An 18400-nucleotide genomic window follows, 5' to 3' on the forward strand; every position below is an offset into this window, starting at 1 on the left:
ATGTTTTATGTCCCTTGCAAATAAATCCACTCCAGGCAGCTCAGCCACATTGAAGATCCTGGCTCGGATGATGGAGGAAGATGAGATCTGTCAGTACTTAACAGTGGACTGACCATCCCAGATGTTCACAACCTGCCATAGGCTGGCGGGATCCAGGAGCAGTGACTGTACATGGAGATGTTGTGAAAAGAATTTGTCTGAGGTTAACACATCACTTCTCTGGAACCGGGACACAGGGGCAGTGCCAGGGTGCAGTACTCTCCGACCAGGTTCCTTTAGCTATTCCACGCGTAGGGAGAGGGCAATGTTTAAGATCAAAGTTTATTCTGAGGGACTTGGATGTTACATGGGATTTTTGGTTTAGCAGAATGATTCAGCAATATACTGGAATCACAACTCCAGTGTCTACACTTCACAAACTCTAGCAATTGCAATACACAGTTCAGTCACGATACCAATGTGATTGCCAATACCGGTCTCAAATGTGCTCACCGTCATGATGCTGGGCATCCCCAGTCGCCAGGAAGGAATCACGTGGGTTGATGCCAGCTCAAGCCCGTTGCTCTCTCCAGAATTCCTTAGTTAGTTGTTGAGGTTTTATGCTCTGTGTTGGGCTGAGCCACATACACACTTCCCCCATGCTGGTCTGGCTAATCTCAGGGAGACCTTCCCATTCCTTTGAACAACTGGAGAAACATTCACACCAGGCCCAACTAACGGATATGGCTGTTTATCTAACACAAAGGTCACCCTCTGGCCCCCTTTGTGTGGAGATAAAGTCAGTCCTCTGTGCGACAGCAAGGATTAACGAGCCGCATCCTACACTGTTGCTGAGCTTCCTGGGGCACCTGGCCCTCTGAGCCTTCTCCCATTGTAGGGGTTGTTGGTCAGTCACACCCCTTCCCACTGAAAGCAACCCTTTTCCTGCACCCCCACACACCCCCCTACCACTTCTGCCTCCCCTCCCTGCACTCATGCAGCCTTCCCAAAACCACCTCCCTCCTGCCTGCCGCAGCCACTCAGGCAGCAAGCTGCCGTGGGCTTGGCAGCTCCTCCGTGTGGGAGAGACACCCAGCAGTGCGCACTCCTCAAACACCTCCTGTATCCCACCAGCACCATCCCCTTTCTCTGCCTTCCAAATCCAGGCCCCCCAAATCAACCACAGCCCCTCCAGCACCAACAGGCGGCCTCCAACAGGAGGTGGCCCAGCTGAGACTTCAGCCAGCCCCTCCAGACCCTTGTCCGGCTCTCCGCCTCCTCCTTAGCAGAGGAGGAAGGCCAGGGATAAAAGGCTGGCACCTGCCCTGGCTGGTGGCAAAGGCCAGAGAGGCATGCCTGCCTCTGCCTTGGCCAGCACCTGGGCCTTTGAGAGCCTGTGATCCATGCACCCTGGGGACATCATCAGCATAGTCCCTGTTCCTGTCATCTGGGGAGTGAGAAGAGATTCAGGGGAAGGAGTTCTGGAAGGCTGTAAAAGGGCAGGGACGTGCGTCAAGACCTTGGTGTGATGTACGTGCCATTAATGCAGCCTGCTGGAATGTAGGCGGGATGGCCTTTGCCTAAAGGCAGAGGTGGGATTCAGTTGTTTGGGCAGAGGTAGGGAACCTGAGGTGCTCTGGGGCACTTGCCCAGCAACCAGTCCAAAAGCATAAGGCTTTCCTGTAGGTCCCATGCGCTATCTGCTAGAAACATGTGATTCTGCTAAAAATCCCTCGCATCTGACAGGGCCCTGCCAGCCCATTTTTACATCATTAAATCAAGTGTCTGCACTGACTTCCATCAACTCTTTACAGCGTAGGGATCTGCTTGCTCCTCAGCTTCATGATGAGTGGGGCTGCAGCAGCATTAGGCATCTGGTGTCATTCCCGAGGGCCAAGGAAATTGCCTACCTGAGCCCCAGACATGGCTCTCTCAGTTACTCCATCCGAGCCAGCAGACACTGGCACGTGCCTTGGACCTCCTCTGCCTCTTCAGCTGTTACCAGGTGTTGGTGTGCGACCAACTGACTGCCACCCTCCATCTCTCTTGGTTACAGTGGGAGCGTAGGCAAGGAGCTCGCATGCAGACACCTCTGTTGTGCCCACTTCAGCTTGGGCAAGGGGCATCCCACCTCCGGTGTTTTGGGGGAGCTGGTGGGAGAGAGCTGAATCCCACCCCACCCCAGGGGCTTCTAAAGTGCCCTGCAATGCCCAGATGGACTCATGTGAAGCCAAACCTGAACCATGGGTAAACAAGCTCTCCTCTGGCCCTTTTTCTAGGTGTCCTGTCTAGTTAAGGGATGGGAATGGGGTCTTCCAGGGCGGGACGTTTCCATCTCTCATAGATGACTGTCTTCTGATGAAACAAGTGGCAACGCTGAAATCAGTGTCTCTGCGTGGTTTAGAGAGGGACAAGAGGTCATTATTTTTGCCTACCTCAGTGAACATTTCCCAGGAGGAGGGAGCCCAGGGGAGAGAGAACATCAGGCCTTCAGCTGGGCCTCTGCTCCTGAGCGGGGCCAGGCTGCGGGGACCGAGGGAGCTGCTGGCAACCGGGCAGCACAGCCCCGAGACAGCTGTGGGCAGGAGCAGCTCCTCTGCCAAGAGCAGCGGGGCTCCGGGCACTGCCTGCTGCTGCTGACGGGAGATGAGGCGAGAGGGAGAGAAGTGAGAGGCAGTGTGGAGTGGGAGGAGAGAGGAGAGCTCCTTGTGGGGGAAATCTGCACAGCCCTTTGCATGGTAAGTCTCTGGCTGCAGGGCAACACTGCCGAGGTTCCTGGAGGGGTCTTCTGCACCCACCCCATCCCATGACTGGAAGATTCTGATGCATTGAGTGACTCCTGGCAGGACAGAAGTCTCCCATCCTTCTCCCATCGATAGGGCCCTATGGGGGTCCCGGGTGCTAAGAGCTCTAGCTCATGCAGAGGACATGTCCAAAAGGTCTTTTCAGAGGCAGGTGAAAGAAAGGCTGATTGAAAGGGAAGGAGCTTTCCTTCTAGTAAAAGCTAGTTAGTCCCAATAAAACTAGAAAACTCAGATCCTAATTTTGGCATGGAGTGAAAAAGGAAACGTTCTTCTGGTTTGTCAAGGAACTAGGACTCCCAAATCTTCACTCTCGGAGATCGCTATGTCTGTGAGAAACTTCAGCAAACCCTTTTGATCCCACCTCAGCCTGCAGACAGCACCAGCAGCACCTTTATTGCCTCATGAGGGTTTTTCTGACCTGCTCCTTGGGACCTGTGAGCACAGAGCTACCGCTGCCCAGTGCCCTGTCCTGGCAGGTTTCTGTAGGGCAGAAGTGAGTGTGCAGAGGGTGGGATGGGGTCTGTGAGCACCATCAAGGAAAAGACATTGGGAGAGAGAGCAAGAGCTCTCAGCAGAGACAGCTCCGGGCATCAGAGACGGGTAGGGAATAAGAGGGAACTGCAAACAGAGTCGTCATGGGAGGATGGATTTGAGTACATCTTAATCAGTCCCTGCAAGGCAGACAGCTTGCTCCGAGCCAGCCCGCCATGTCTCCTCTCCCACCCAGCAGAGCCTCTGCCCTCACAGCTGTGGAGTCCAGGGCATGAGCCACCTGCTCTGCAGCAAGACCTGCAGCAGAGGAGAGGGGCCTCTCTCCTGCCACGGGCCCGTTTTGTGCTGCCCAACAAAGGGGCTGAGAGCGCTTGTCCTGCAATGTCACTGTCTTTGGGGTAGCATGCCCACCTGAGGAGGTGAAGGCTTTCCCGAGTGCCCATCTGCCCCTCTCTCCTTGCCTCCCGTGGCAGCAGGATTGTGGTGTTACTCCTTGTTTCCCCTCCTCTCCGTGCTGCCCTTGTTCTTCTCTCGGGCTCCCTGGGGGTGGTGGGTTTTCAGCTGCAGCTCAGACACCTGCCCGGAGAGTTGTGCCACGGAGGTCTCTGCTTGGGAGTGAGGTGTCCGCAGCCCCCTTGTGACCGGTGCAGCTCCAGGACATGCAGTGGGTGGGGAGGGGAGTGGAGCTGACTGTCCCAGAAGGAGAGCCCATCTGCAGTCCTAACAGTCCTTGCACCATTTCCCTGTGGTGTCGTGGCAGGCTTGGGGCTGCCCTCCAGAAGGGCACCGCTGCCTCATACCACCATCTCTGTGCTGTGTGAGGGAGGGGTGAAGAGTCTTCAGAGATGCTGGGCGTATGGAGATGGTGTTGGGAAGCTGTATGTGGGCAGCTGAAAAGAGCCGTGTGTGTGCTTGGCTAGAAGGGGAGCGTGGAGACGTCGCTCTGGTGCCCTGAGGAAGGGAGAGAAGGTTGGAGACGTGCACTTGGGACCTGGGCTCGTCTGCTCTCAGCAGGGGCTGGATACTTTCTCCGGCAACAGATGAGAGTGACCATCCTGCAGCTCAAAGAGCTGCGAGCACAGGACAGCTGAGAACAAGACTAGTAGACAGTCAAGCTGTCCTCCCTCGGCACCCAGGGACAGGAAATTGTTTTTTTCTCAGGAGTCCCAGCAGAAATGCTGAGAATTTCTGCCTTTGAGGAAGACTGCCCAGGGGGCACAGGGGCATCTCACAGACAATAAACATTAGGAAGAAATCCCTAAAGCTCTGCTCCTCAACCCTCATTCTTCAGAACAGGTGGTGAAGATGCTGAAAAGCCCTTCCACCTGCCCAGTGGCTTTCACCTGACAGACCTTGTGACTGTCAGAGCTAGTCAGCCCCACTCCCATGTCCTCACTGCCCTACAGCAGGACGGATGGACAGACTGCCCTGGAGCCCATGGGCAGAGCTCCCTGCTCCTCACAGCACACTCCGCCAGTGCGCAGTAGACCTCAGTCAAGGGTGATGCGCCCAGATGCTCTCTGTAAAGAGAGAAGCAGTACAAGGGCTTGGATGATGAATTGGAACATTTGGGGTTTCTTTTCAAAAGTCTCTCCTAATTTCTTCATGTCTCTTCCTCTTTGGACAGTCCCCCAAACACGGAGAGAGCATGATGTCCAACAGCAGCTCCCTCTCTGTATTCCTCCTCCTGGCATTCACAGACACACGGGAGCTGCAGCTCTTGCACTTCGCGCTCTTCCTGGGCATCTACCTGGCTGCCCTGCTGGGCAACAGCTTCATCATCACCGCCATAGCCTGTGACCACCGCCTCCACACCCCCATGTACTTCTTCCTCTTTAATCTCTCCCTCCTCGACGTAGGCTCCATCTCCACCACTGTCCCCACATCCATGGCCAATTCCCTCACAAACACCACGACCATCTCCTACTCGGGATGTGCTGCCCAGGTCTTCTGGGTTGTCTTCTTGTTTGGAGGAGAGTTTTCTCTTCTTACAGTCATGGCCTATGACCGCTACGTTGCCATCTGCAGACCCCTGCACTACGGGACCCTCCTGGGTGGCAGCAGAGCTTGTGTCCAAATGGCAGCAGCTGCCTGGGGCAGCGGTTTTCTCAATGCTCTCCTGCACACTGCCAACACCTTTTCCATACCTCTCTGCCAAGGCAATGCTGTGGGGCAGTTCTTCTGTGAGATCCCCCACATCCTCAAGCTCTCCTGCTCACACTCCTACCTCCGGGAAGTTGGGGTGGTTGTGGTTAGTGTTTCTTTACTGTTTGGGTGTTTCATGTTCATTGTGCTGTCCTACGTGCAGATCTTCAAAGCGGTCCTGAGGATCCCCTCGGAGCAGGGCCGGCACAAAGCCTTCTCCATGTGCCTCCCTCACCTGGCCGTGGTCTCCCTGTTTATCAGCACCTCATTTTTTGCCTACCTGAAACCTCCTTCCCTCTCCTCCCCCTCCCTGGATCTGGTGGTGGCTGTTCTGTACGCGGTGGTGCCTCCAGCAGTGAACCCCCTCATCTACAGCCTGAGGAACAAGGAGCTCAAGGATGCTCTGAAGAAACTGATTCAATGGGTACAATGTGGGCACCAATAACTGTCCCATGTGCTTCATCATCTCATCATTCCCAGGGGGTTTTTGGTCAAGGCTATGAATTGCTCATTTCGCTCTCTCTTACTTTTCTGTATTATGTTCATTTTGAAAGGAAAATGTTTGGGTTCATCCTGCTTCTCCTCTTTTTCTCCTCTCCTGAATCGGACTGAGAGACCATGGTGAAGCAGGAAGCCAGGTGTCTCCCTTCCTCCGCAGAGATGGGGGAACCTCAGAGCCCGCTAGTCTGAGCTCCCTCAGGTGCCCCCAGTGCAATGAGGGGAGTTTCCCTTTGCAGGGTCTCTTTTGGCACTGACACCAAGGGCGCTCAGGGGCACACAGTCAGGCTCGGACAAGTACAGACAGGGTGAGACTGTGGGTCCCGCGTGCCTTAGGAGAGCTCAGCTCCCCTGGCCACAGGCAGGGTGGGATCTCACAGCCCTCTCCTGCAAGGGTGGCAGCCAGCTGTCCCCGTGGGCTCCTCCCTTCCCTTTGCAGCGCTCCAGTGCTCAACAGAGTGGGAGTGGAGGGGAAGAGGGTCTCGATGCAGGCTTTTTCCTGGCTGCAGCCTTGCATGGCAGCTGCAGCTTTCCTGGAGACACATCCAGCAACAGCAGCAGGACTTCCTCTTTTCAGGGCTGCTCTCCTCCCTTCCACACTGTCCTGCTGTGCTCTGATGTGTGCTGATGGCCCAGGAGTTCTCATAATCTGGTGCTGGCAGGGTTGTGTTTCCATGTGCATGTGTCCTGTGACTACAGGCAGGACCAGGCAATGGGAACCCTTATGCCAGACGTGGCCCCCAGAATAACATTTCCCTAATAAAAGGGGATCTCCTGTGTGACACGCCTGAAGTCTGGCCTTTCTTCACAAGATGGAGTCCCAAATACTCCCAAGGGAGTGCACCACTAAAGGGCCCACTGCTGTGCTGGGGAACTCCATGGGAGCCGGGGGGTGAGCTCAGAGTCCCCGTGTGATCTGTTAGGGACCAAAGACTGAATTTGGGGCTCAGTTCTCGGTGTCCAGTGCCCGCAGAGATGGGGAATGGTCTCTGAATTGCCTGCCTGGGGCAGTCCCTCAGGTGACAGTGCTGATGAGAGATGCCCGTCCATCTGGAGGGGCATCGGAGCCCTCAGGAGAGCTCAGGGGATCTCCAGCAGGGGATCTCCTTTCCCTTGACCTGGGGAAAGGCTCTCTGGGCAGCAGGGACGTTGCAGGAGCAAAGCAGGGCAGCAGTCCGCGATGGAAAAGGAGAAGGAGCATCAAGTTCCTGGGGGCACCAGCTCGGGGCAGGCGGCTCTGTCGCTGGGGCAGCAGGAGCTGCGGAGGGGCTGCAGGGCCAGGGCTGTCGTGCTGTGCTGGGCAGCGGGGTGGGCATGGAGGGGCTGCAGCCGAACCATACAGCGCTCTGTCCACCACCCAGGAGACCCATAGACACTTTCTGCAGAGGTTTCTTGAGAGACATGGCAGGATCTCAGATTTGCAAATGTTTCCATTTTTGCTAATTTCCAGGAGTTTTTACACTCTTCCCTGCCCTGCATGAGATGGTTGACATCAGCAAACCAACAACGTTTCTGGGGGGCTTTTGCTGTCCTGATGAGTGTGGGTGTCATTAAGCAACAGCTAGAGAAGAAAGTGGCAGAAGCCACTTCAAGGCGGCTTGGGAGCTTCTCTTTCTGGAGAGAGAGGCAACTCGCACCAGCGGCTCGCGAGATTTGCCCCCAGGCAAGTTCCCGACCGCCTTGTGCCGGTGGACGGAGGCTCGAAGAGGCAGCGGGAGCTCTGGCGAGCGCCGTGGCGGGGGCCAGGGCAGCAGAAAGGTGGCAGCTGCCTTCCATGGCAGCGGGGCAAAGGCAACCGGTCGGAAGGAAGGGCCAGCAGGCAGCGGTGGCCTGAGGTGGGACTGCCTGGGGAGAGCAGGGAAAGAAGGAGGGAGAGGGAAGGAAGGAGGGGGGGGAGGAACGAGGGAGGGGAGGAATGAGGGAGGGGAGGAAGGAAGGAAGAGAGGAAGGGAGGGAGGAAGGAAGGAAGGAAAGGAGGAAGGAAGGAGGCAGGAGGAGGGAGGAAGAAGGAGGGAGGCAGGAGGGAGGGAGGCAGGAGGGAGGGAGGGGGGGCAGTAGGAGGGAGGCAGGAGGAGGGAAGGCAGGAGGGAGGGAGGCAGGAGGAGGGAGGCAGGAGGAAGGCAGGAGGAGGGAAGGCAGGAGGAGGGAAGGCAGGAGGGAGGGAGGCAGGAGGGAGGGAGGGGGGGCAGTAGGAGGGAGGCAGGAGGAGGGAAGGCAGGAGGGAGGGAGGCAGGAGGAGGGAGGCAGGAGGAAGGCAGGAGGAGGGAAGGCAGGAGGAGGGAAGGCAGGAGGGAGGGAGGCAGGAGGGAGGAAGGCAGGAGGGAGGGAAGGCAGGAGGGAGGGAAGGCAGGAGGGAGGGAGGGAGGCAGGAGGAGGGAGGCAGGAGGAGGGAGGCAGGAGGAGGGAGGCAGGAGGGAGGGAAGGCAGGAGGAGGGAGGCAGGAGGAGGGAGGGTAGGCAGGAGGGGAGGCCCAGCCAGGCCGGGGCAGCCCTGGGGGCCCAAGGGCCGCTGTTGCTAGGCAGCACCGGGGCGGGTGGGGGTGGGGCAGGAGGAGGCCACGTGACCTGCAGCTGGTGGGGTTGCCGGGCAACGCCAGGCGGGGCTGCAGCGGCCCTGGGGGAGGGGTGCCGGCCCTGAGGCGGGGGCGGGGGTGGGGCGGGGAGCGGGGGGAGCCGGGCCCTCCGCAGCCCCCGGCCCTGCTGCCCCGGCCGTCGGGGGGCTGGGGGCCGCCGGGGCCGTGTCCGGGGCCCGCGGCTGCCGGGAGCTGCAGTGCCCGGCGGCGCTGGGGGGTGTCCGTGGCTGGCGGTGGGCGCACGAGGAGGCCGGTCGCCCTCCTGCTCCTGCGGAGCCGCCTGCTGCTGCGGGAGCCGGCGCACCGCTGCGCAGCCCCAGCAGGAGAGCAGCCCGCTCCGGGCTCCAGCCCGCTGCCCCCGGGGTCTCGCCCGGCGCTGCTGCCCCCCGGCGCCGAGGGCCAAAGCCAGCCCCGGCCTCCAGCCAGCCCCGACCCCGACCCCGACCCCGACCCCGGCCCCGGCCCTGCGGCTGTGCCGACCGCGCGAGAGCAGCGCCGCCGCCGGCTCACACGGCCGCACGTATTGATGGGCTGACGCTGGGGTTTAGGAAACACGGACGGGGGGCACTGCCCTCTGCGGAGATCCCTGGCCAGGGGGTCCTGGGAGCGCTCCGGCACTTCTTGGGGGACTTCCTGCAGCGCTGCCAGCTCCTCTCGACCTGCACAGGGTGCTCGTCACGTCTGCGCGGCGGCGGCAGCCCTACGGACGCTGTGTCTGGGTATGGTTTGTCCCACGGAGGGTCCCTGCTAGGCCCTTGGAGCCCAAGGGCCCCGGCCTGTCCCCTGCGGCCAAAGACAAGGCCCACCCTTGGACCATGGGGGAAAGGGCCTTCCCTCAGCAGCGCCGCAAGCTGGACTGGCCCTGGAGGAGCTGACGGCTGCGGCAGCTCGCTGGCACTGGAGAGAGGTGGTGGCAGATGCCTGTCCTATGGATGACAGGACGCGCGGAGGAGACTTGCCAAAGGGTCTCTCTGCTTCCTTCCTTTGCAGAGTTGTCTTGGAGGAAGCCGAGGGCCCTCACGCTTCCTGGAGGCAGAGCTGCACTTGTCAGAGACCTGGCCCCTCTCCCGGGTCTCTCTCGAGGTGCTCCCCATGCGCACCGCGGGCAGCCTGGCTCAGGAATGAAGCCCCGGGTGGGCTGAATCACATGAACATGAGCTGCCCCATGGTTTCCTGCTCTTTTTATTGCCGCTCAGAGAAGCTCTCTTGTCTCCTGGCTCAGGTGGGAGTTGTGCCTTGCCAGCACCCCGTGAACCTGCACTCGGTAAATACAGGTGTACTCGGGGTTGCCCCAGTTGCTCTGCACCTGGAACTTGATATACTGGAAGGGTCTGGGAAGCTGCTTCTGCAAAGGAGACGGGGGGAGCCATCCTCACTCGGCTGCAAAGAGCAGCAGCCCAGCAAGGTGGCTTCCTTGGCCAGCGCTAGCCCTGCTGGGGAACCCGAGGCGGCAGCCCTGGCAGAGGCGGCAGCCATGGTTCCCACACCAGAGCCACGAGGCGCAGGATGCTTGGCCTCATCCTCCGCCCTCTGTCGCCCAAGGGCTGGCAGGCAAAGCTCCGTTCGTCCCTCCCATCGCGCCCACACGCACTGCCAGTACCTCCAGGCGGAAGGTCTGAACAGCCTCTTTGTCCACGTCAAATAGGAAGAGCCCCAGGAGAGTTTCTGCTGCTGCTTCCTCACCCACGCCCTCCAAGGCAACAGACAGTGGGGGCAGGTCAGGCTCCAGCAGAGCCTAAGGAAAAGCGCCCGCGGCGTCCCAATCGGGGATGCCTGCCTCCTGCCCCGCTCCTCTCGCAGCGGTCTGGAGGAGGTGAGTGTGGCTGTGGGTCAGGCTGTGTTGAGCAAGCGCTCCCAGACCCTTGGGCCAGGAAGCACACAACAAGCCGGAGTGGCACAACGGCACCGTGGGCCCCCACAGACCCCAGGCAGGGACGCGCTGCTCTGCAGCCACCAGCCACCAAGCTGCCAGGAGCAACGAGTCTCCCTTGCAGCTTTCGGCCATGGCCAGATTGCCTCCCCGCCCCCTGCCCCGGAGGTGCAAGGCAGGGAGACTTACAGAGACAGCAAAAGCTTTGGGGGCGCTGCTGACTTGCCCGGAAGGAGAGACTGCCTTGGAGATGTGCTCCACGGTGACAGCCCTTGGCCAGATGTGCTCAGGCAGCCGGATGACCACTTGGCCCTCAGCTCCTTGGAAAGCCCAGCACTGTCCAGGCGAAGTGTGCGGCTGCAAGCAGAAAGCAGACACCTCCAATGGCAAGGCGCTCCAGGAGCCCACAGGACGGGCGGCTTTGCAAGAAGCACAGGCCTGCCTTTGTCTCTCGCCTGCCATTCTGCCTGGAAAGGTGCACAAGTGGCTGGAAGGGACAGGAGGGGGCACTTTCACACTTGTTTTCAGAATACGCAAGTCTTCCTTACGAAACATCTAGGCTCAACTGCCTCTCCAGAATCCTGCTCTGATTTTGCACGGCGTTCAGAGACAGGGCGGCTCTGCCTAGCGCATGTCACCCCATGAGCCTTTGAAGGCTGTGCGGGAGAGACGAGGCCCAGTCCAGCTGCCACGCTTCCTCCCACTGGGCAGATCCCGTCAGGCTCGGGGGCCTGCAGGAGGCTCTGTCCTTGCCTCAGGGGCTTGGCAGGTCCCCCACAGCTTCCCCTCTCTCTGGAAAGCAACCATTGGAGTGGAGGTGGGCAAACGCAGCTGCCAGGAGGACAAAGGTGCTCAGCAAATGGCGACCAAGGGTTGTGGGCAGGTTGCTGCCGCTGGGTTCAGCTCCGTTCCCCTCCAGCTGGGAGGGCAGCGCTGTCGGGAAGCACGGGGGATCGTCAGGAAGACAAGGAGCGCGGTAAGGTTGAGCGATACTGCTGCTGTGACGGGAGGCGTTTGGGACTTGCTGCCCCAACTGGAAAGCAAGGAAGGGCCTCAGAAGTCATGCTGTCTCTGCTATTACCTGCAGAATGGTATCGGGAGGGTTGGCAACCGAGAAGAACCATAGGCCAAGCCAGCGAGCCCCACCGCCTCGCCCACCATAGGTGCTGGATGTTCTCTCTGTGTCGATTGTGGCCCCTGAAAGACACATGGAAAGCAGCTGCTCAGGGCAGGCCAGAGGCCAGGAGAAGCAGCGAGTTAGCAGGTATTTCTCAAGGTTGCAAGCGCAGCTGGGCAGACTTTCTGGGGGGGCCATAGAGCAGCCGAGTGCCAGGAGACTTTCGCTGGCCATACCTGTGGTTTTCAGAGCCCAGTCCACCATCTCGAGGTAGTTTGCCACTGTCTTCTCCAGTGCTGCCCGGGTCAAGTCAAGAAGGGGCTGGGAAAAACATTGGGAAAGAAGGGAGAGGCGGGAGTGAACGTGGAGAATGACACAAACGCCTCAGCGGGCACTCGTGCGTGAGTGCTGGGTGCTTGCCCAGAGCAAAGGGGAGACTCGGGGTCAGTCCCCCACGGGCAAGACTTGTTGGAAAAGGTGCCACACTGGGCAGCAAGAGGACAGAGCTGGCTCTGAGAAGAGCCAGGAGGAAGCGGCAGGAGGGAGCCTCCAAAGGACAGCAAGGTCTCTCCTCCACTCCCAGCCTCTTTACCCCTCTCTTCTCCTCGGCCATCTCGCTCTCCTCCAAGACTTCTTCCACGGAGTGCAGGAGGGCCTCCTTTGCGGCACCCATCTCTGCCTGCAGGCGAGCCACCTGCTCTTCCAGAAGCTCCCGCTCACGCATTTTCTCCCTCAGCAAGGCCAGCGAGTTGCTGAAGACAAAGGGAAAGCACATGTTGTCCAAGGGCCACCCAGCCCCTGCAGGCAGGCTCCAAACGCAGGCAGGATTCCTGCAGGGTGCCATGTCCTTGCCCCCCTCCTCGCTCCTCCCTCGCCTTCACAAAGGCTCCCCCTTCACCTCCACGTTTAGCAGGTGGGAAAGACTGGAGCCCTGCATGTTTTGCCCATGGTAAGATGGGGCCCATGGTAAGGAAGCGCTCTTACCCGAGAGTCGTGAGCTCTGCTTCCAGCGGCTCCCCTGCCTTCTCCTGGAACACAAAGGCCCTCCGTGAGAGCAAGCACAAGGAGCGCTGTGGGGGCTTCGCAGAGGAGACTTCCCTGGGAGCAGCAGGCAGCAGCTGCTGCTGCTCTCCATCAGTCTGGAGCAAGGCAGAGGGCTGCAGGCCTTTCTGCAGCCACTGTCTCTGGGAAGAGCAAAGCCACCTGCTGCCCCACTTCTCCTTTCTTCAGCCTGCCAGCCTGCAGAGCTCCCTCAGGGACATCTCTGTGTCAAAGCTCATTCAGCAGCTACGGCAGCGGATGGACAGGCACAAGGGTCCCCACCCCTTCCCACGTCTCTGTGAGGATGAGCCCTGGCACTGTGGAGCAGCTTCCCACCTTTGGCTGGGGAGGCAGGAGCTCAGAGCTAGGGCCTCGGCCGCACTTTGCCTTCCCCCAGCAAGAGGCACGTACCTGCAGCGCTTCCTTCTGCCCCTTGCTCTCGCTGAGCAGCAAGCCCCAGCAGTAAAGCCCAGCTGGAAGTCACCACGTCAAGAGACAGTTGTATTAGGAGGCTTTCCCGTGTTCCCTGTAGGCACATTTTGGCCTCCCACCCGTTGGGGGCAAGAGCTTGGCTGGGACAGCTGGAGCTGGAGCCAGTGCAGAGAGAGGCTGTGGCTCCAACCCCTGGGGCACCCCCCAGGCCCCGGAGCTTGGACAATAGCTACACCCAACGGCCACAGACCCAACAGGCTAGTGAAAGCATGTGGTCCTGAGCCAAGACAAAATGCACCCGGCCACGCAAGGTTCTGCACAGACATTCAAAGCCCAAAGCTCTGAAGCAGGGAGGGACCTCTCGCCAAAACGATCCTATGCGCTCCGCTCCCTAACACTGCCTGAGCCCAGGGAAGGCGGGAGGCAGGCCGCAGGCCACCTGTGCAGACCATCTCTGGCCTTCACTCTCACAGAGATGTGAAGCTGGAAGGCGACACGTGATCTACTGCCTCTCCCTCCCACTGACAGCTGGCATCCAGTAGGCCTGGGCTGCCCCACAAGGTGTTTGGGCAGCACTACTCACCAGCAAAGATTGGGGCCAGCAGGAAAAGGCCCCTCAGGAACCTTCTGCCATTCCGCCAGGCGATGCTTCGTCTACAAGAGAGGGACCGCTGTTGTTATCCGAGCCTACAGCTTGGGCTTTGATCTTGTGGTGATGATGCATTTAGGGGCTACCTTGCCACCAGGTTGCTCAGCTCAGCAGAGCGGAGAAGCGCAGGGCCCAGGGGTGTTTAGGAAGCTCTGCGCTGGAGCCCACCACCCTGGGGGCACTAAGGCAGTTGAAGACGTCTGGCCTGACACACGGGCAGCAGCCTGGTGCCCCTGGGCTCTCCCAAGGAGAAAGGGCAGGGTCTTGCCCACCACAAGGCTCTGCGGGGCTGCCTGGCTCGCCAGGCTGGAGGGCAGTGCTGCAGACAGCCCCGGTGCTCTGGGGCTGCCTGTCCGTGCCAAGGAAGCTGGGCGGCACACAGGGCTCCTTGCCTTTCCCCTCCCTGCTCTTTGGGCCCTGTTGCACCCACCTGCCCAGCTCGGTTGGCATCTTGCCTAGTCCAGCCCAGTCTCCAGCAAGAGGGAAAAGGTCGCAGTGCTGCAACTACTTTGCCTCTTGCCAAAGCGCCCGCTGGCTCCTGCAAGCCTTCCTGTTTGCAGAGCTGCCCATCTGGGCCGGCGGGGCTTTTATGTAGGGCAGCTGTTTATGACGTCACAAGAGCCAACTGCCCTAGAGGCAAGGTGCTGCCCATGATGACCTCAGTAGGGGGGTTTGGGGGTTTCCCAGGAGGGGGTTGTCGTACAGGCTGGGAGAGAGAACCCCTGTGGCTTAGCCCCCACCCCAAGCCTGAACCCTCCCGGCACACCCGCGCAGGAGCACTGGTGAGCCCAGAGAGCCAGCTCACTTGGTCGCCCGGGGAAACTGCTGTGGCGTTACTCACCTCCTCCTCTACCAGGCTCTTGCATGTCGTGTCGCAGCCTTGGAGCTTGGCACTCGGACCAGTGTGCACACAGCTGGTGGTGCCTCTGCCCAGTGCAGGTCTTGCCAGCTCGTCAGCCCCTTGGCTCTTGGCTCCCAGCTGCTCAGGCCAGCATCTTCTCAGGCCCTCTTTGTCCGGCTGGTGCTTGGGCTCTTCCTTGTCACTTGGGTCCTCCTCAGGGCAGTGGGGTCTCCAGGGAGAGCAGGGCTGCCGTGACTGCCTCGGTCCCCATGCTGCCTTTGCCCTGTCCCCCACTTAAAGATGGTAAATGTTATATACCCTTCAGAAATGAGGGCATACTTTGGAGAAAGCACAGCAACATGACCAGGGAGGGTCTGGGCACTCCAGGGGTGAGTCCAGGTCACAAGGTCAGGCCAGCTGACTCAGGGTTTTATCCAGCCTGGTCTTGAAGGCCTCCAAGGATGGAGATGGCACTACCTCACTGCACCACCTGATCCAATGCTTGAGTGACCTCCTGCTGAAAAAGTTCCTCTCTCCTAGGCCCACTGGCTCTTGCCTTCCCACCATGCACCACTGTGTGGGAGCCTGACTTTGTCTCCTTGACAACCTCCCTGTGGTTACTGGAAGGCTGCTGTTAGGTCCTCCCAAAGCTGTCTCTTCTTCAGGCTGAAAAAAACACATTTCCCTCAGCCTCTCCTCCACAGGACCTGGTCCTCAGCCCATGACCACCTTGGTGGTCCTCAGCTGAACTCCTCACCGTTTGCTAATGCTTTCTTTTATTGGGGGGTGGGGGGGGGCCCAAATCTGAATGCAGTCTTCTAGCTAGGGTCTAATGAGTGCTGAGTGGAGGGGGACCATCACTTCCCTAGATCTCCTGGCTGCGCTGCTGTGTTCAGGCAGCCCAGGATGCTGTTGCCTTTCATCGCTGCCAGGGCACACTGCTGGCTCACGTTCAGTTGGTGTGCATGGAGACGCCAGGTCCTTTGCAGCAGAGCTGCTCCCCAGCCAGCCAGTCCCCAGCCTGCACCGTCTGCAGGGGCTTCTTCCTGCCCAGCTGCAGGACTTTGCCTTTGTCCTGGTGCAACTTCTCTCACTCGGGAGTCACTTTGCAAAGGTCTAGTGCGTTTCTGCCCAAGGAAGGGGAATTATGGAGGATCATTCCCAGGCAGGGGAGGCCAGTGCGGATTGTCCCCTTCCAACAAGGGAGAGCAAAGGAGATGAGATACGGAGCTGCTCCCTGGGCATCTCCCAGGATGCTGCACAGCAGGACTGTCTTGTGATCCCCCGTGGACAAATGTCTCTTTCCAGAGGAGCATTTTGGCAGGTACTGCAGATGATGTGCAGCTTCCAGTGGCTCCTGAAAGTCTCTCCGTCAGCTTGAGCCCTGGTTCCATTCCCCCCAGCCCCCGCTCTGCTGCAGAGTGTCTGGGTTGGTTAAAGAAGTAGCAGGGTCACTGTATGACGTGGCCAACAGCTCCAGATCTTGTTCCCAGTGAGAGGTTTTACTGCCAGGCTTCCCTGAGTGCAACACTTCCATCAGATGTCGGCATGTGCTACTGGTTGTCCAGCTCTCAGGAGCAAGAAGAGTGGGTATGGAAATGAAGGAATTTGAGGAAATGAAGGTTGTAGGATCCAAAGCGTAGATGTGTGAAAGGAGAAAAGCTTCAGCATGTCGATGTTTTATGTGCCTTTCAAATAAATCCAATCCCGTCAGCTCGGCCTCACTGAAGATCCTGGCTCAGATGATGGAGGAAGATGAGATCCGTCAGTACTTAACAGTGGACTGACCATCCCAGATGTTCACAACCTGCCATAGGCTGGCGGGATCCAGGAGCAGTGACTGTACATGGAGATGTTGTGAAAAGAATTTGTCTGAGGTTAACACATCACTTCTCTGGAACCGGGAGACAGGGGCAGTGTCAGGGTGCAGTACTCCGACCAGGTTCCTTTAGCTATTCCACGCGTAGGGAGAGGGCAATGTTTAAGATCAAAGTTTATTCTGAGGGACTTGGATGTTACATGGGATTTTTGGTTCAGCAGAGTGATTCAGCAATATACTGGAATCACAACTCCAGTGTCTACACTTCACAAACTCTAGCAATTGCAATACACAGTTCAGTCACGATACCAATGTGATTGCCATTACCGGTCTCAAATGTGCTCACCGTCATGATGCTGGGCATCCCCAGTCGCCAGGAAGGAATCACATGGGTTGATGCCAGCTCAAGCCCGTTGCTCTCTCCAGAATTCCTTAGTTAGTTGTTGAGGTTTTATGCTCTGTGTTGGGCTGAGCCACATACACACTTCCCCCATGCTGGTCTGGCTAATCTCAGGGAGACCTTCCCATTGCTTTGAACAACTGGAGAAACATTCACACCAGGCCCAACTAACGGGTATGGCTGCTTATCTAACACAAAGGTCACCCTCTGGCCCCCTTTGTGTTGACATAAAGTCAGTCCTCTGTGCAACAGCAAGGATAAACAAGCCCATCCTACACTGTTACTGAGCTTCCTGGGGCACCTGGCCCTCTGAGCCTTCTCCCATTGTAGGGGTTGTTGGTCAGTCACACACCCCTTCCCACTGAAAGCAACCCTTTTCCTGCACCCCCACACACTCCCCTACCACTTCTGCCTCCCCTCCCTGCACTCATACAGCCTTCCCAAAACCACCTCCCTCCTGCCTGCCACAGCCACTCAGGCAGCAAGCTGCCGTGGGCTTGGCAGCTCCTCCGTGTGGGAGAGACACCCAGCAGTGCGCACTCCTCAAACACCTCCTGTATCCCACCAGCACCATCCCCTTTCTCTGCCTTCCAAATCCAGGCCCCCCAAATCAACCACAGCCCCTCCAGCACCAACAGGCGGCCTCCAACAGGAGGTGGCCCAGCTGAGACTTCAGCCAGCCCCTCCAGACCCTTGTCCGGCTCTCCGCCTCCTCCTTAGCAGAGGAGGAAGGCCAGGGATAAAAGGCTGGCACCTGCCCTGGCTGGTGGCAAAGGCCAGAGAGGCATGCCTGCCTCTGCCTTGGCCAGCACCTGGGCCTTTGAGAGCCTGTGATCCATCCAGCCTGTGGACACCATCAGCATAGTCCCTGTTCCTGTCATCTGGGGAGTGAGAAGAGATTCAGGGGAAGGAGTTCTGGAAGGCTGTAAAAGGGCAGGGACGTGCGTCGAGACCTTGGTGTGATGTACGTGCCATTAATGCAGCCTGCTGGAATGTAGGTGGGATGGCCTTTGCCTAAAGGCAGAGGTGGGATTCAGTTGTTTGGGCAGAGGTAGGGAACCTGAGGTGCTCTGGGGCACTTGCCCAGCAACCAGTCCAAAAGCATAAGGCTTTCCTGTAGGTCCCATGCGCTATCTGCTAGAAACATGTGATTCTGCTAAAAATCCCACACATCTGACAGGGCCCTGCCAGCCCACTTTTACATCATTAAATCAAGTGTCTGCACTGACTTCCATCAACTCTTTACAGCGTAGGGATCTGCTTGCTCCTCAGCTTCATGATGAGTGGGGCTGCAGCAGCATTAGGCATCTGGTGTCATTCCCGATGGCCAAGGAAATTGCCTACCTGAGCCCCAGGCTTGGCTCTCTCAGTTACTCCATCCGAGCCAGCAGACACTGGCACGTGCCTTGGACCTCCTCTGCCTCTTCAGCTGTTACCAGGTGTTGGTGTGCGACCAACTGACTGCCACCCTCCATCTCTCTTGGTTACAGTGGGAGCGTAGGCAAGGAGCTCACATGCAGACACCTCTGTTGTGCCCACTTCAGCTTGGGCAAGGGGCATCCCACCTCTGGTGTTTTGGGGGAGTTGGTGGGAGAGAGCTGAATCCCACCCCATCCCAGGGGCTTCTAAAGTGCCCTGCAATGCCCAGATGGACTCATGTGAAGCCAAACCTGAACCATGGGTAAACAAGCTCTCCTCTGGCCCTTTTTCTAGGTGTCCTGCCTAGTTAAGGGAGGGGAAT

General features: G+C 58.7%; 2 protein-coding genes across 2 annotated transcripts; one reads left to right on the forward strand and one right to left on the reverse strand.

Annotated features, from left to right (window-relative positions):
- The first annotated feature begins 4926 nt into the window (after positions 1–4926).
- On the forward strand, positions 4927–5865 carry LOC138065201 (olfactory receptor 14C36-like). Its single transcript, XM_068929414.1, has one exon. It carries the CDS (start codon positions 4927–4929, stop codon positions 5863–5865), a length of 939 nt encoding a protein of 312 aa, XP_068785515.1.
- A 3792-nt stretch (positions 5866–9657) lies between these two features.
- LOC138065228 (SUN domain-containing protein 3-like) lies at positions 9658–13073 on the reverse strand. Its single transcript, XM_068929444.1, has 8 exons — positions 12930–13073; positions 12462–12505; positions 12070–12229; positions 11714–11798; positions 11442–11557; positions 10550–10717; positions 10091–10180; positions 9658–9835 (listed from the first exon to the last, which is right to left on the reverse strand). Exons 3-8 carry the CDS (start codon positions 12199–12201, stop codon positions 9683–9685), a joined length of 744 nt encoding a protein of 247 aa, XP_068785545.1. The 5' UTR covers positions 12202–12229; positions 12462–12505; positions 12930–13073; the 3' UTR covers positions 9658–9682.
- Between the last annotated feature and the right edge of the window lie 5327 nt (positions 13074–18400).

The sequence above is a fragment of the Struthio camelus genome, unplaced genomic scaffold (assembly GCF_040807025.1).
Source record: "Struthio camelus isolate bStrCam1 unplaced genomic scaffold, bStrCam1.hap1 HAP1_SCAFFOLD_48, whole genome shotgun sequence".
NCBI lineage: Eukaryota > Metazoa > Chordata > Aves > Struthioniformes > Struthionidae > Struthio > Struthio camelus.

Excerpts from the sequence above, each read along its gene's own strand:
- LOC138065201 (XM_068929414.1), top strand. The coding sequence starts at position 4,927 with ATGTCCAACAGCAGCTCCCTCTCTGTATTCCTCCTCCTGGCATTCACA.
- LOC138065228 (XM_068929444.1), bottom strand. The coding sequence starts at position 12,201 with ATGCGTGAGCGGGAGCTTCTGGAAGAGCAGGTGGCTCGCCTGCAGGCA. Across the intron at positions 11,558-11,713 it reads CTGGGCTCTGAAAACCACAG|GGGCCACAATCGACACAGAG; the intron begins GTATGGCCAGCG and ends TGTGTCTTTCAG. Across the intron at positions 10,181-10,549 it reads CCAAAGCTTTTGCTGTCTCT|GGCGTGGGTGAGGAAGCAGC; the intron begins GTAAGTCTCCCT and ends GTTGCCTTGGAG.